Below are 17644 nucleotides of genomic sequence, written 5' to 3' on the forward strand. Positions count from 1 at the left end.
TTGGTTCCCTAAATGTTCAGTGCAACTCACTGGTGAAGCCATCCTGACCCAGGGCTTTCTATCTAGTGAGATTTCTGATTAAATCAACATTTTTCATAGTTAATGGGCTTTTTTTTTTCTTGAATAACTTTTTAAAGTTATTTTTGCCAGGGCAAGTATCTAGTTAATCTTTTTTCTTCACTGTTCTATAGATGCACTATAATGTGTCTAGGAGTGGATTTGTTTTTATTTTTCTGCTCGGAATTATCTAGGTCTTGAATCTGTGAATTCATGTCTTAAAAGTTCTTAAAATGTTTAGTCATCATTGTTTCCAGTATTTCCTCTCTCCTTTAAGGACTTCAATGAAATACACAGCTAGACTCTCTCAATGTATCTGCTGTGTCACTTAGCCTTTATTCTCTTAATCCCTTCTCATCTTTTTAGCTCTCTGTGCTGCATTCTGGAATTCTTTTTCTGGTCTGTCTTCTAATCCCTAAATTCTCTCTTCTGCTATGCCTAATTTACTGCCAGACATGTATATGAAGTTTTTTGGCTACTTTGAAGTTCTAGAATAATGCTGGCCAATGGGATTTCCTGCAATGATGGAAACAGTTGTATGTGAGCTGTCTACTAAGACAGCTGGTAGACATTTGTAGCTAGTGTGACTCACAAACTGAGTATTTTTAACTAATTTAAATTTAAGTAGTTACTGGTGGCTAAATGATTATCATATTGGACAAAAGAGTTCTAGAATTTGTTTGGTTCTTCAAATTTTCAATTTTTCAGTTCTCTAATCCCTGCAAATATTTTCAAGCTTGCCATTTATTTATCTAAATGTGGTACAATTAAGTTTGTTTTAAAAACTGTATTTTTACTCCAGTATCTGAAATCTACGCAGATAAGTTGGTAATTTTTTCCCCTGCTAGTTCTTGCTCATGTCGCCATGTTTCCTGGTGTGCTTGGTCCCATTTCCTGTGTACTAGTTAATACTTATGAAAAATTATCTATGGAGGTCCCCTGAGGCCTAGTATGAACTTGCCCTGCATCTATCAGAGTGGCATTTGCTTCCACCAGCAGCCAGAGGCACTCCCTGCCTGCCGAGGATCAGCTCAAAGCAAGGGCATGGGTCACTCAGGCTACATGTCCCTGGGGTGCAGAGCTGTGAGGCACAGTCTGTGGGGCCCGTTCTCACACATTTGTTTTTTGTATAGATCACCAGGATGAGGATTGAGGGACCAAAGGGTTGGCTCTCCAAAGGGTTGGTTCTCTGGAGTTCCAACAGAACAGAGGCAGGATGACCCATGGACCCCCCTCTCGGGGAGCCCTGACTTCTGTCCCCTGACCCCAGGCTCACGTGAACAAAAGCTAAGCATACAGTGCTCGCAAATGTCCTTGAGGCCAAGAGTTTTCAATACAGATACTTCTTACCTCTCTGGGCGCAGACTTTCCATCAAAATTGGTCTGGAAGTTTCCCACTATCTTTTCAGTTCCTTGATTTTTTTGGGGGGTGACTTTTACTATATTTTATGCTTTTGTTGTTTCAGAGGAGATCTAGCCTGACATTTCCAGAAACAAGGAGTTCCCAACAGCAAGGTCAAGCCCCGCTGCCCCTCTATGCGTGACCATCTACACCAGACGTGAAGGCACAGCTGATCGGAGTCCCACTCATGCAGCCTTACCGGGTAGATCTGTAAGCCGGCGGACTCCCCTAAACCCCCCTCTGGACCCCAAATGCAAATGGCGGGCCACGCCTGCGACATGCCTTCCCAGGCCCACGAAGTGCGCAGCTGCTGCCCCCCATCCCTGCTGGAGGCCCCTGATCTTGCATCTGGGCAGCTGGGAAGCTCCTTTTTTCCAAAAGTTTGTTTGCTTTAAGCAAGTGAAGGAGAGAGCGAGCACTGATACAAGGAAACGCCAAAAATAAATCCAGAGGGATATGAAAAAAAGTGGCAGACGTAGACTTCTCCTTCGGTTCCCTAAAAACCTGTCCTTTTGCCAACTCCCTCAGTAATATAACTGCAGTCAGTCAGATTCGAGGAGTAAACTTCTTCTAAGGATGGTGAATAAGGTGACCCCCAGGCATGGGGGCGGATGTCTCACCTAGGCTCACCCTGCCCTGGGAGGTCGTGCTCATCCTTACCCGCACCCTACAAATGCCAGGCCTGCGGCAGATGCTGTGAAGGGAGATGAAGCAACACCCCACCCGCACTGACGCGCACCCTCCCCACCAGGTGGGGGTGGGGGGAGGCAGGGCCCGCTGATACGCTGTGCGGAGGCACAGTGCAGATCCACGGGTAATTCAGGGTAAGTTACAGCCTGACTGAACTTCTAGAATCTTCCCCTGCGTTTCCGGCAGCATAACGACTACCATCAGAAGAACAAAATCACGACTATACGCATGGCAGAATGTAAGCAGAATCATTTCATTCACTTGGAAAACTCCATGTTTCATAGGAAAGCAGCCCAAAAAGGTTAAGTGGAAAAGATGAAAGGAGAAGGGAGATAATGTATCCGGAGCGTCTAGCATGCACCATAAACGGTGCTAGGTACTTGGCGTGTTTATGACCTGTTCTCTAGCAAAGGCGAGAGAGGAAGGGGGTCACTGTCTACCTGAAGAAACTGGAGCCAGCGAGGCCGCCCCACGCGACACGGAGCGGGCACAGCGGGCGTCGCCACCCAACAGGTCGCTTTTTTTCCATGACAATGTCTCTTTATAAAACCCCCCATGAAACCCACACACTCCTCACAGAAACGGCACATGGTTGCAGAAAGTCTTTCCATTTCTCTCTTTCTGTTTAAATTTTTCTGACTCCCCACCCATCCTCGCCTGTCTGTCTGTATCTCAGAGCCGAAGTCTGTGAAGCGACATTCCCCAGGGGGCCTCGGGGCCTGCCCTCCCCTGCCTGCCCGGCGTCCCCCGGTCACCCAGCAGTCAGTCACCTGAGTGCTGCCTGGCGACAGGCACAATTCTAGGTGCTACAGATAAAACAAACAGTGACTAAACCCTCTAGAGCTTGTTAAGAACTTAGGTTCTAGTGTGGAGAGACTAGGAATAAAAGACCCTGAAACACACGGGGTATCAGCCGGGGGGAGCTGTGCAGAGAAACAGAACAGGGACGGGGCGGGAGGGAGAGGCGGCAGGAAGGAGGGCGCGGGTGGCAGCTGCCGCAGGGTGGCATGGAAAGGCCCCCCTGGCAGGCAGCCCCGGAGGAGCCCGCGGAGGAGCAGAGGCGAGGCCGGCAGCGTGCACGCCCACCTCCTCCCTGCGACCCCCCGGATCCAGCGTGTCCGTCAGTGGCGTGTCTTGCCAACCCCCCCGAGACTCGACGGCTGGTTGAGGGCTGCTTCGTGCCTGATTCATTCCCACAGCCTCTGCCTCCCAGGGTGCCTTGAACTTGGTGAGTGTTTAATAAATATCTGGGAAATTATTTCTAAAACTACCTTGCGTTTTAATCTGAATGGCATGCTCTACGACGCGCTCTGGATAGCACACATATAAATAGGTGCCTGTGCACGTGAGTATGGTGTATGACGTAAACACTCACCATTAGCCAGGATCTTGGGTTTATTGGCAGTACTGAAGCAAATATTATGAAAAATAAGAAGAGGCAGATAAGGGCTTCTCTTGTGCTTGTATTTGCTCATCTCTGTGAGTAAGTCCAGACAGCCATCGAGCCTCAGAATCATCTGCTGCCCATCTTCTCCAAATGATATATTCAGGAGTAACTTCAACCAAAGAATGGTCAGATTACTGAGGTGTTTATTTCCTCCTTTTGGCAATGTTAGAGATAGAAAGTTCTGTAAGAAGTTACTCTGCGGGTAAACAGAGAGAGCATTATTTTCTTCCTGAGTCTCTTCATTATTTCACAGCCCCCTGGAAACCAATTAACGAGCATGCAGCTCTTCTTTCCCCGACTTTCATTTCGCCTTCCTGCCAGTACCTTCCAGATCCTCTCTCTGCACCATTTCCAGGTGTAAGTGAAAAGTTAAGCAGAACAAAATAGTGCTCGAATTTTAATTCTTACTAATTCCTTCCTGACCATGGCTAAAGTAACTGCAGCCAATCTTAATGATTTAGGATTGATGATTCAGGCTGGGAGTTATTTCAGGCCTCCTGAGTTTTGTCTCTCTGTCTGCCTTCCGGCAATTTTGCTTCTCATTAAAAGCTACCCTACAGGGAGGAAAAAGAAACAAAATCCAAACCAGTTCTGGATACAAGGTAACAACTTTGGGAGTACTGAGGATATTTGAATCTTTACATATACAAAGTGAACTTCTTAATCCGTTTACAATCCCTTAAAAGAAAATGTCTTAAAATCATAATGAATTAATCCCAGAAACTGAGTTCTAGACTTTTCACACATGTCCTTGATTGGAAGGATTATTTCACTGAGCATCTTTTTCATGGTATGGAGGAGAGTTGAAGTACTTACTTTTTGAATTACTCCTTTACAGTCATGAGACAAGGCCAGGTTTGAGAGAAACATAAAAGCCATCTGCTGAACCCCAGTGTTCTCAGGAGGCATCTGGGAGGCCAGCTTCAGGACACACAGCATGAGGGAGCTGCCAGGGGCCCCTCTACACGCAGCTTGAACAGGATGGTGTCCAGAAGATGACCAACAAAGAGAACTGCAACCTTAAAAAATAACAGCCTATCACAATGTCTTCTCAGTTTCACTGTTTAATTAGAAAACTAAGCCATAAAGCATAGGCATATCTACCTATCGGATGACTCAGCCATTAAACCTGTGAAATGAAATTAGCACTGAAGAACCACGTTGATGTCCACATTCACCCTAATAGATTTACTGTCCTCATTCAGGTCCCAATGACCTAAACAGAGCATTTAAAAACACTAGCTTATTTAAAAAGAAAAAAAAAGCATAAAAGAAGCATAATTTTCTTAATAGTTCCTAAAGAAGACATCCAAATAAAGCCTATATAGAAAAACAGAATTTTACAAATGGGAGGTGGCTTGGTCTCATGTCTTCATTTTACAGAAGGAACAAAAAGAGGAACATGCTAACCCTGGTGGGTGAGCACAGGCCGAATGCGACCTGCCGTACAGGCTACAGAGAAGTCAGTGACCTGCTCAGGTCACAAAGTGCATAAGCAGCAAAAGCCAGAGAATGTCAACTGGTTTTTCAGAGTCCAGTGTCTTCTCAGTAAGTTAAATAACCCTATGGGAGTTATCAAGGAGAAAATTAATCATTAAAGGATTACAATTCATTTTACTATATTGTAACATAAACCTAAGGTGTGATGAACTTGTGAAAGTCCAGGCAAGAAGGCCAGGTTACATGTAATTAGATAAGAATCAAATATATTTTGTAAAATACATTCATGAAAGGCAAGTAAATACAAATAAATATAGTGATCTTTCTTGTATTCACACTATATAGCAGTACCCAAATACCAAGACTGCCACTAACTGTTACATAAAACTGTCACTATGTGTGGTTTTGCTTGGAAACAAACCAGACAGGAAAGGAGTTTCTCCTCTACCTAACCACATTCTAATTTTTATATCAATTTTAAGATGAAAGTTACACAGATTATAGTTTCAAAAGATTTATATTAAAGTATGTGGAGGTTTTTGCTCATTATTTATCAACTGATTTTTTCCTTCTTACTTCCCCAAATCCCAAATCAAGGAGTGAAAGGTAGGGTCAAGGACAACATGCAGACAGGTGCAGCACTCCAGAGATGGCTATAGATGCCGGTCACCCCGCCAGAGGGCCAAGCAAGGGGAGCCTGTCTGGGCAGAGGTGCAAACGAGGAAGTCAGTGACAGCAGACTGAAACAAGGACAACCCTGTCCCAGGCACATGCCCTGAGCCACACTGAGGGCTCAGGGAGCCCGAAGGTCTGTCTGGTGCAGGCAAGACAAGCTGGTGGGCTGCAGAAACACGCCAGTCCTTTCCCTCTCTGTGTATCATTGCATATTTGGAGAAGCCAGTTGCTGAGCTGCTGAATGTTGCTAGAAGAAAGCACATGAACTTGCTGGCTTGTTAGACAATGAATTTAGTTTTAAATGGGAAATGAATGCTGCCAGCAGTCCCGCTTCACCTCCCAAGCAGGCTTGCCTTCCCTCTGCTCACACACCCATCTCACATGTCCTCTTCTCAAATCACCTCGGCCGTGCTCACCGCTCACTCTTAGTTACTGGCCTGTAACAGTGCATGGCCTACAGTAGGCTCTCAGTAAAATGCCTGTCGAATGAATGAATGAATGAAAGAGGTGCCCCAGTGACATTAACCATCAGAGCAACTGTATCTAGAACTACGTTTCCTCATGCATGTCTCCTGCTCTAGGATTTATACAAATTTAACCTTTATCTGGTTTTCAAAGTCTTACATCATAATTTTCACTGTCTCAATTTGCCCATTAAATTCAATTTTTCACTGCCATATAATCAGGTCAGTTTCTCCCTGTCTATTCTCTGAGCTGTCTCAGGAGTCTTCTTACCTCAACAAATATACTAAAATATCTGCCTATTCTTATAATACTACAAGAAAACTTGTCTTTAATCAATATACCCTCCTTAAACAGAAGAAATACTTTCAAATGCATGCTTGTTTTTCAAGTCCAATCTAACAACATTGTAAGTATTTTAGTATATTATTGAAAGGCAGTAGTGAATTCTAGTTACCACTTGGAAAATTTGCAGTATAGACACAAAGCAGCTGCAGGGCAATTTGCATCAATGAATCATCCATCAAAACCCAAGGCCAGAGAGAGTGCAAGACTGGGACAAGATGAGCTTCAAGAGCTGCTTCCTGTTGTGGAAAAGAAATAAAGACAGCATTAATCTAAATAAATGAAAATATAATATTAAAATCAAATCTAAACAAATCGTCACCAATATAAGGAGACGAAACTGAGTTTCTCTTTGTTCTGATCAGTGTGAGCTGGTATCGGAATGCTGCAAAGATCCAGCACCTTGCCCTACAACTGCCCTGGCCATGAGCCCCACCACTCCTCACACTGGAGTGGCCCGGATATGATACTTAGGTAAGAAATGTAGGAAAAAAGCTTCTGAGTGTATAAATTAAGCAAAACAACACTGCATAAATTCTTTTAAGTGCTCTGATCTGGCTAAGAAAGTGGATTTTCTGGTTAAGCAAACATTCTGATCAACTGTGAGTTCTCCCCTCTGCCGTGTGTGTGTGTGTGTGTGTGTGTGTGTAGCTAGATAAACAGATCAGAAGATTTATTTTTTTTAATAATTTGAATATAGTAAAATTCAGTCAAAATATTAGGTTAAACTAAATTCTTAGTAACTCATAGTCCTTATTACAAAGATCAATTACCACTGGGACAATATATGGATAAAGTATAAGCAAATGCAGCAATTTTTTAAATGAGCAGGAATTATAGGCAATTCATAGGCCCATATGCACACAAACACAGTTCTATCCTATCCACTTTTATGCAGCATCCATGGTAGAAGAGAGTGGGAAGTGGTTCCCCACTCTCCCCACTCTCCACAAGCCTGGAACACAGCCCTGCAGCTGCAGGAGATGCCCTTGCTTCCTGCTTCCGAGGGGACAAATGACGAGCTGCGAGCTTCTCACACACTCTGCCATTCTGTCCACACAGTTATCCGCGGCTCCGCCCTTCAATCTCCTGCCCGGAGGTGGGAACAGCGTTCCTCGTCCTCAGAGGTTGATGCATCCGTCTGTGTTCTGCAACACAGCCCTGCCTGCACATCTGCAGCCACCAATTAGTTCTTTTCTCCCTGTCTCTTTAATAAGTAATCTCCAATTTGCTCATTTCTGTTTACATTCAAGCAGTTTACATGTTAGGAGAAACAAATATACAGATTAACTTCCTTTAATGTTGTATGTCCTAAATTACTAATGCTGCTTTTCCTGACCGAGCTTCTAGAAAGACCACTCTTCTTGCTGTCACTTCCCATCTCTTACTTAATCGTCAGCTTATTTCAATTTATATTGTCCTGATGATGCTAGTCAGACCACTCCTGTCCTGACAGTTGTTAATCTCTCAGGCACTGTGGCATCCATTAAAGGTCTTTTTTCTTCACTTCCGTGAGCCCCCCGTGTCCTGGATCAACTCCGTATTCTCTCCAGCATTCCCATCAGTGTTGTCTTCTGCCTTCACTTAAATGGTATAGTTTCCAAGGATATGACCAAGCTTTCGCTATGCACTCACTTGGGAAATTCCAACAACAGTCATGGCTACAAACACCATCTGCACACTGATAACTCCTGACATTCACAGCCTGTACCACCCCTCAGAGCCCTAGACCCATGTAATCCACAGATTACCAGCCATTTCCTACCCAGATGTCCCCAAAACACTTATGTGCAAACCCAAATATTAGTATCTCTCATATCTATATTTTGCTCTATTATGTTTAATTCTTGTATTAAAGTAGAATCTGGAAGTCATTCTATATTTCTTTTTTTTCTCTTTATTATTTCAAATGTACCTTCCCCAACTGGGGTCTTATCATCTCGCCTGACCTCTACGATCCTGTCCCTCTAACCTCGCTCACTGATCAATGCCCTTATCTCCCAGTCACCATTCCCAGTATAAAAACTTCTTAATGTTAAAAATAGAGAGACACGGGGAAGGGGTGGGCATGGGTGGCTCAGTGGGTCACCACAAGAGCGAACACATAGTAATGGAATGTGTCATGCACATCAGGTAAGCTGGAAAAGGAGAAGAAATTAAGATTCTTTACCCCACAGGATTACATTTATATCTAAGAGTAATCTAAATTTCTTCTTTGGATTTATTCCTTATTAGACAACTTAGAAAGGCAGAAATGCTTTGACTTTCTATAAAGAGACTACACTTTTATAGATGGCTATGGTAATGTAAATGTGAACACTGTATTTACAACCAGAACCCAGGCTAGTGTCTCATAAATCTACATAAGCAAATCCTACCTGAAAAATGTTCCAAAGAACTCCCTGAGTAAGGTGTCATGGGTGACTGTTACTAACTGCACCGAATCACAGGATGCTATTTTAGCATAAAGGATCATATATTTAGTATAAGTTTATTTAATTAATTTTTTTAGTACAAATGACACCTCTATTTTGAGTAAAAAGTTCATACATTAGGAATTTTGCTTAATTCCCATCAAAATGTTTTGAGATGTAAATTGTTAGTCATGTATCTTGAACAAATTATTTAACACAGTTTAAGGAAGATATGTTCAAAATGTTCATTTTCCAGATACAGTATGTTTTTCTCCAGTAAAAACAAAAATGGTTAAGAAATTTTTTTAAACAGAAGCTTCTATAACATATCTTTGTCTTACTCATTTTCTACAGTATAGTTGACTCTCGAACAGCATAGGCCCACTTAAATGCAAATTTTTCAATAACTATATTGGAAAAATTTTTGGAGATTTGTGATAAATTAAAAAACCATTTTCTTTTCTCTAGCTTACTTTATTGCGTAAAAAATATGTGTTAATTGACTATTTGTTATCAGTAAGGCTTTTGGGCAACAGTAAGCTGTTAGTAGTTAAGTTTCTGGGGGGTCAAAAGTTATACGTGAATTTTTGACTGTGCAGGGGGGTTGGTGCCCTAACTCTCAGGTTGTTCAAAAGGTCAGCTGAATTTGTGTGTGAAAGCTAAAGCTTCAAAAGTCTTGTATCACAATGAACAAATCAAAGTGTTAACGACACTGTACCCTGTGTAACAGTAGTAACAGTGTTTTAAGTGATAGTGTCAATGCTCACAGGCAAAGCAAAACATCTCAGTGGTTCCCAGACAGAAGGGCTGAGTCAATGGACACAGGGAGCCATCACAGAGGGAAGTGAAGTGCCTCTTCTAGGTGGACAGGGCCATGCTGGGCAAGAGAGGTAAGCATTTTCCTACTCTGAAGCAGGAGAGACAGTCATCTTTACTTATAGATAAATACTTCTCCACTTATTCCCTTGGAGAACTGTCTGATAACCGCCTTTGAAAAAAATACATCTTACAAGATGTACACAGCCATCATTCCACCTTAGTGAAAAAACAACTGACATGGTTAACAGTATAGAAAGAGGCTCAAGTTTGCTTAGCTGCCTGAGGTCAAAGTTTCAGTGGTAAAATTAAAGTTAAAATGCTGACCCAAACAAGAAATATCATCAGTGTTGAAGAATTACAACAAGATTAGGTTCATCCATTTCTGAGAATTAAAGTTGAGCTTAAGGACTAATCAACTGTGCATCCAAAACAAATCTAAAGAGTGTTCCATCTTGCCTCCTATATTTTCTCATATACAAAAAAAAAAACATTTTGTATTTCTGATAAACTTCATTTTAGTATTTTCAGTGAGAAGTAAATGGATCAGAGGAAAAGAACATAAGAGAACTGAAATACTAAACAATTTCACTGTTTTCAACTATTTAATGTCAGCACTGCAAACAAAAATTTGAGAAGCAGTTCTACTTACTTTGCATTCTTCATTTTGATAAAGACAGTTTCTTAGGAGCTGCATGGCCATGCTTAACTCTTTAATAAAACCATCCTCCTGTTCAAACAAAAAGCAGTTGAAGATGTGAACACAATGGTTTGTTCCACTTTGCATACATAGTAATTTCTTTTCTGAGTCACATTGCAGAGCAGCTATGCTCTCTTTGTGCCTGACCACCATGACTTTGAGGGGACTGACAAGCTAATGATCTCTGAAAGATGACTGTATCTCAAGAAGCACATCCACCATGAAAAAGCTATTTCTATTCTATCAAGAATGGAGGAGCTGAGATATATAACAGGCTCCTTGTTTCATCTCAATAAAGTGCAGCAGGTCCTGACTGGTTTTCAATCATATCAGGTGTTGGCTGACTTTCTCTATGATAAAGTAAAGGGTCTCTGCCTAGAGAGGAAAGAGGAAAATAGGCAAGAAAACAAACTGACAAACACGTAACCCCTGCAGCAATGAAATTATGAAATAAGGCCTTTTCTAGGTTTTTTATCAAATGCAGTAGAAACCAGTTATTACACAGATCGCTGCTATCATGGCCTTAGCCATATACATATGTATGCGCAGTTACATATTTATAAATGTACACACACATTTATTTTCTCAGTAAGTGTGTATGGTAGACCTTTTTAACCACAGTTATTAACCCTCATTCCTATATAAAAACTGTTATTTTGAGCTTACATGAACGTGCGGTTTGAACATGAGTGCAGCAGACTCAATGCTAGAAAGAGACATTCAGAAGTCATGGAAGGAAATACACAGACATTAGGAATACAGCTCTGCAACCATCAGATATGGGGCAAATACTGGCTTTATCAACTATCAGTTGTAGAGTGTTCGTGAGACAATAAATATGAAATGTTTAGAATAGTGCCTGGCATATAAAAGACACTCGGTAACATATCTCATTCCTAGTGAACCTACATTTGCTTTGAGAGAAAGATTTGTTATAGTTTGAAAAATCTATCTGGCAAGATATTAAGCACACTCCAAAATGTTTACAATAAAATATATAATACATAAGTCTCACTTTAAGATTAAGTGAGAATTAAGAAACACACATACACACACACACAAACCTGCTAATGTAGAAATTCCATTAATTTAAGTAACTGTACTTTTATTCTAAATCTGACTCTCAGTTCCATCAAGAATCAGTGTCATGTATAAGCAGAAAGCATGGGGGAGACAGTCTGTGTGGCATTCCTGCCTCCCAGAACCTTAGGACCCAGCTACCTTCTTCCTCAGGGCTGCTTTCCCAGGCCGCAGAGACTCCAGGTTCAGGTGCGCATTGATGCTCTTCATCTGCTCCATGCAGTTGTCTATCAGAGCAGCTGATCAAATCCAAAACAATCAGAAGGATATTCCATTTCCAAATATATTAAAGCCACATATAACAGCCCATTCTTTAAAAAAAAATAACATTTTACATTTCTGATAAACTTTCATTTTAGTATTTTCAGTGAGAGGTTAATGGATTGGAGGAAAACAACATAAGATAACTAAAATACTAAACAATTTCAGTGTTTTCAATTAGTGTGATACTCTCCAAATCTAGTTTGTTTTGAGGCATGCACAATTTGTTTTCATGGCAAATCACAATTGAAATTAATGGACTTGATGTTGCTGTTATTCTCTTTCAACTCTAAGACCTGTGTTCCCTGATTCCAGATGAAATATTACAACACTCTAGAAAGGAAATTTATATGGAAATGGAAGGTCATCTAAGGCTATTGCTACCACTATCAAAAGTCCGTTTTTTCAGGAATGCAACAGTTCTTGTCGTTGCTAATATTTAATTATCATGAAATTGAGTGATATGTTACTTTTCAAAGCTTCTCTAGTATTTGGATATAGACTGTTAGAGTAAAATTATTATACAAAGAACAATCTACATGTATAATAGATTTTCAAAGTAATACATTTTTACTGTGTTTCTCTATGGGAAAAAAAAACTATCTTTTTCCAGTGGCACTGACATTATAAATTCTTGACATTCTTATTCCAAAGAAAATTTAAATGAAAAGGCACTAAAATATACGAATTGACATTAAGCCATGGAAACAGTTGGTAAGTCATATGGCTCACCTTTCAAAGCGTGTTTCTGTGCTCTTCTGCTGACAGCCAGAAGTGACATCAATGCGTTTGTAGCGTCTCTTTTCAGGACATCCTTAGAGGATTTTCCTTCATAGCACTATACAGAACATATACCAAACTGCCTTGAAGAAAAACTTAATCTGGAGCAAGACTGTGGTGAATAAAAGTTGTGCTCTATTTAAAAGATACTGGCAGATTTCAACTATTTTATGGAATTCATTGGAATTTGATAAATTATTAAGATTTGAGAATACTCTGTGTGGATAAGATTATATAAAAAATTTTCAACATGGAAAGATCAGCAATCATTCTCAAATTCTACTAGTTACATTTGTAGCTGAAAATAGGAAGGATTAAGTGAAATTATGAGAAATAAATTCTAAGACCCACCCAGCTCTATTCTCCTATTTTGCTGTAAAACACTTGGCAATTTGGTTTTCACCTCGATGGTAACTGGGAAGATTCCTCTCTAGGAAGTCCAACAAGCTCAAGAAGACAGAACCGTAACATGACGCAGCTGAATCCCCTTACACACTACAGCCTGCCCTTGACGAGCTCCACGCAGATGTTCAGGGCTTCCAACCTGCTTTAAGTCTTCCAGTTCTGAAGAGAACAGACAACCAAGATCACCAGACAACTGAGAAAAGCCCCTAACCACAAATGGAAACCAAAATAAAGAGAAAAAATAAGACAAGAAATTAGTTAGGAAGGAGAAAATTTTATAGGAGTCCAAACATTCAGCACATACAAAGTAGAGGGAATACCAATGAAGTAATAAAAAACTAGGAGTTTACAGATGGAAAGAATCTCCATAACTGCCCAGCACAACAGACAAATGAAATGCATACTTAGGTACTTGATTAGTAAAATGTAGAATACTAGAGAAATAAAAAGACTCTAAAAACTTCCAGGAGAGAGAAACCAGAAATCACAATGGCTTCAGGATTCTCTACAGTATCACTGGAAGTTAAAGGGAATAGAAAATGCCTTCTAAATTCTGAAGTGAATGATTTCCAATCAGAATTCTCCCTTACTCAAACTATACATTTAATTTTTGTGTATAGAAAGATTTTCAGATGTCTCGATCTCAAAAACACTCCAATGCATCTTTTCTCTGGAAGCTACTAGAGAACAGACTGTAGAGAAAGGAGGGCATTAACCAGGAGAGGGGAACATGGGAGACTGCAGGGAACAGCAGAGGGGTACATAGAGGACCAGGAGGAAGCTGAATGGGGACACCAGGATGGCACTGGGCACCAGCTGACATGAAGACTGGTGACTGGGTGGGGCCTGGAAACAGCACTAAGCCCCCTTTCCCATAGAGGGGACGGAGAATGTCCAAGATGGAATAATCAAGACAGAGAAATGCACGCATGTTATTTAGAGACATGGAAGGGACTCAAACATTCAGGCGGAAGAGGTATGTCACCGCCCCTGAGGAGAGAGAAATGAGAGAAGGCAAAAAGGCATGGTCCCCTCCTTTGGTGAAACTTACCAGAATGCTTAGCACTCTAAAATGTGTACATGGAAAAACATATATGAAAGCCAAAAACTAAAACAATCAAAACAGAAACAGGACTACACTACAGTAAATCCACACACTTTTCAACACAGACTGAAGGTCAGAGAATAAGATGTAATGTCTACTGTTTTCCATGCAGCACTCAGTGCAGACTGAAAAGTTGTTCTGAGCATCTGTGCCCAGAGCAGGAGCAAGGCTGCCAGTGGGAGATGCCTGGAGGCAGGGAGGCTGAGGCTAAGGTCCCAGACCAAGCAGCTGAAGTGAGACCCCTTGCTACTGCATGATGCACACACACCAAAGAGGAAAAATAAATCAAGAAGATACAGAGCAAGAAACAATATGTCTTTTAGTCAACCTTAAGTAGAAAGAAAATAAGAGGACTCAATGTAATTTATTTAAATGCTATGCTCTTTTATATCTTATCATATATTAAATGATTTGGGAATTCTGGGTCAAGACATTTTGCTTTCTTTCCAGAAGGCACTAATGTAAAGAATAGGCTTTTTTATTACAGTGAGCATTCTTTAATACAGCAGTATCTCAAATCCATAAGCCTTCTCTTCAACAGATTTATTCTTGAATTTTACCATTCACTAAACACTAGCAAAAATTTATCTCCTAAAATGTGATATAAGTGTTTGTTCTTTCCTTGCCTCACTATCCTTATGTAGCACATCGAAAATAAGGAGTAAAATTAATTTGACACATCAATTACAAACAAAACCTATTACTATACAGAGTTTTATTAATCTTATTATCTATATGTAATTTGCAAAGGAAATGCATTGAGTATCTCACTTCGAAGGCAAAAATCTCTAAGTCATGTGTTCAATACTATATGGTCAAAATCAGCTAATAGTTTTTTAGGGAATATTCAAACCTTGAAATTTCTTCAAAAGGAATTATGAAAAAATAAACTTACACATTATTTAAGATGTAAGCACCAAATGCAAACTTTCAACATATACCCTATGGGGCTATGCTATAAAGCAGCCAGTTAAAAGATGCTCTGCCAAGACATTTTAATCGAAGTTACAACATAATAATTTGTTAAGAGGATGGAAAATTTTAGAGCAAGCTAAAACTCAGCAATAATGTAATACAATCCTCTCACTTTCGAAGCTGAAGAACTAAATCAGAAAAGGTGAAGTGATATGGCTAAGGTCACATATCTAATATTTTTTTAGTATAGTTTTACAGAGAGTTTAAACATACCTTTAAGGGGCACCAATTTTAGAATACTATTTCTTATCATTTAAAGACTGAATTTTGCTTTGTTTCATATAACACTTGGCACAATCCATAGCCTACATGGACATATATTAAGAAACAATTATTCATTTTAATGTGTTGCTGTTGAATGTTTTCTAATAATATTTTAATCCACACATGTTTTTAATAGGCAGAGCAAAGAAAACAGTGTTTATAGTTTAAGCAGCTCATTGATTAATGTCCCATCTTATGTTAAGCACACATTTTGTCATCAGTGTGTCATATTCTTTTTACTTTCTTTGTCTAAACCTTGCCTGCGCCCTTCTAACAAACATCACGTGGTCATTCATATTCTACTGTTTACATGAACAAGAGGAGTATGATTTAGTAGGAAACACAGTTTAAAATAATTGGTTATAATGTATCCATATCCACACAAAATATTTGTATCTTCTGTAATCTGGAATAAGTAGGAAAATTAGCTACTCACTAGGAAAATCATTGAGATACCCTGAGGTTCTAGGATACCTCACTTTCTTTGGCCAAGAAGGTAACAGCAAAATATTATAAACAATAACTTTTATAATGACTAATATAAAATATTATTAAAAAACATAAGGGCAAAGCAAAAAAGGCAAAATCTTTTGACACAGTCCTTTTATGCTATTTTAATCTGGTTCATCATCCCAACACGGAGCCATAATCATCATGAGTCTAACCGCGGTTCCTTGGAACACAGAACCACCAATAAATAACAGAAAATAGCTGGGAAATAAAATAGCCTTGGCTTGGCCGGGCTGGAGGTGTTTGCGTTTCACCAGGTCCAGGAGGACTGGCTGCAGGCCCCAGCGTCATCCGCAAGGAGTCCAGCTCGCAGACCTCCTGGGCGTTCCGGCCTGGGCAGGGGAAGGGGCCAGGCGTGCAGCCCTCACTGTGGAAGGAAACCGATGTGGGGCCCCACGAGTCACTTAAATTCCTGACGAGGAAAGCATGTCAACGTGAGCAAGGGTGCTTTCCCAGGAGAAAGTGCCACACCAAAGCCAAAGTTAGGAAATGAATAATGCTTTTGGATCGGGGCTGGGGTAGGACCTTTGTGAAGCTGGGAATTTGAGCTTCCTGCCTATAGCTTTAAAGTGTAAAATCAGACTCAGTTAATCACAGGGGGAATTAAGCCTGTTGATCTGATGGGGAATGAGATCACTCGGACCATATCCAATTTGGTTTTAAACTAAGAAAAGTTGAGTGGAGTCAGTGAGCTACAGGGAAGCTGGCTTCGCAGAATAAGTGGCTTCGAGGAATGCTTGGAGGACCTTGTCCCCTAGAGCTGCAGCTTCTGAAGGAACTGCTGGAGACACAGGAGAAAATGAGGGGACCCTCTATCAATCAGACTCATTTGTGCTTCGAAGACAACTGTGGTCTGGGCGAGCAAGACAGAAGTTCCCTCCGAGCCCCGGGAAACCCCTCAGAGGGCAGGTCCGAGCAGGACCAGGCAGCTGTCCTCGCCACCATCAGCCTCCTCTGCATTCCAACATAGTCAAGGCTGCTGTGCACACGCACAGATGGTCATGCCGTAAAGGTCTGCACAGCCATCACTCCTACGGGCAGGAAAGGGGCAAAAATCCCCACATTCTAAGCAGCAAAGGGACAGTAACACATCAGGCGGAACAGGCTTCTGCCTTTATCGAATGTGGCTGGCTGACTGGGAAGGGCAAGCAAATCCTCTCATGAACAAGTCTACGACTTTTCCACCTTTCAGTGAGAAGACAAAAACCATAAAACCATATGATTATTATTAAAAAGGAAGATTCTTATTACTGAAATATCTAGTAACATTCTTATTTGCAAAAAGCAGTTGTGCAGCTTAGGAAACACTTCCAGGTTTTTTAAAATCTATTTATAAATTAACAATACTTTACTGATTTTATGACTTTTGATGAGACAAGACTCTTGGTTCATGTTTTAGGGTTGTTAGAAATAAGAGTGTAACATATAATAGGCAGCAGGGTTTGGAAAGGGAACATTTTCTCAAAAACATGCCAACCAGGTCCACCTACCTCTATGTAACCACTGTAAACAAATGACGTTCATTTATTTAACTCAAGTGTCATTTAGGTGAATGTATTTCCTGCAATGTCTTTTAAGATGGCAATAAATTATGAATTATACCTACATTCCTAAAATATACCCATTTTGGTTATGATACAGCACAATATTTTGATAGACTGCTTGATTTGGATTACTAATATTTCATTTTGAATTTTTATATTATACTCCTTAAAGAAACTGGTCAACATCAGGGGGATGAGACTGGAAAGGAGATGTTTAACTTTATATACTTCTGTATTGTTTAAATGGTCACAAAGCATTAATTACTTTTAAT

At 40.5% G+C, this 17644-nt stretch overlaps 1 protein-coding gene across 8 annotated transcripts in view; it reads right to left on the bottom strand.

Moving 5' to 3' along the window:
- RTTN (rotatin) overlaps positions 1-17644 on the bottom strand; it is a 173793-nt gene that overhangs the window by 43019 nt on the left and 113130 nt on the right. For 6 of the 8 annotated variants that reach the window (XR_008998384.1, XM_057504263.1, XM_057504264.1 and 3 more), the window contains 6 exons: positions 12522-12627; positions 11670-11767; positions 10401-10478; positions 6631-6757; positions 4413-4615; positions 3525-3792 (listed from right to left, as the gene is read on the bottom strand). Coding sequence is in view for 7 of the 8 variants with exons in the window: in XM_057504263.1 (XP_057360246.1) it covers positions 3525-3792; positions 4413-4615; positions 6631-6757; positions 10401-10478; positions 11670-11767; positions 12522-12627 (880 nt within the window). In the remaining variant the exon portion in view is untranslated. Of the gene's footprint in view, positions 1-3524; positions 3793-4412; positions 4616-6630; positions 6758-10400; positions 10479-11669; positions 11840-12521; positions 12628-14881; positions 17014-17644 lie in introns of those variants that run through there. The other 2 variants (XM_057504266.1, XM_057504267.1) reach the window with 2 other exon arrangements.

The sequence above is a fragment of the Manis pentadactyla genome, chromosome 6 (assembly GCF_030020395.1).
Source record: "Manis pentadactyla isolate mManPen7 chromosome 6, mManPen7.hap1, whole genome shotgun sequence".
NCBI lineage: Eukaryota > Metazoa > Chordata > Mammalia > Pholidota > Manidae > Manis > Manis pentadactyla.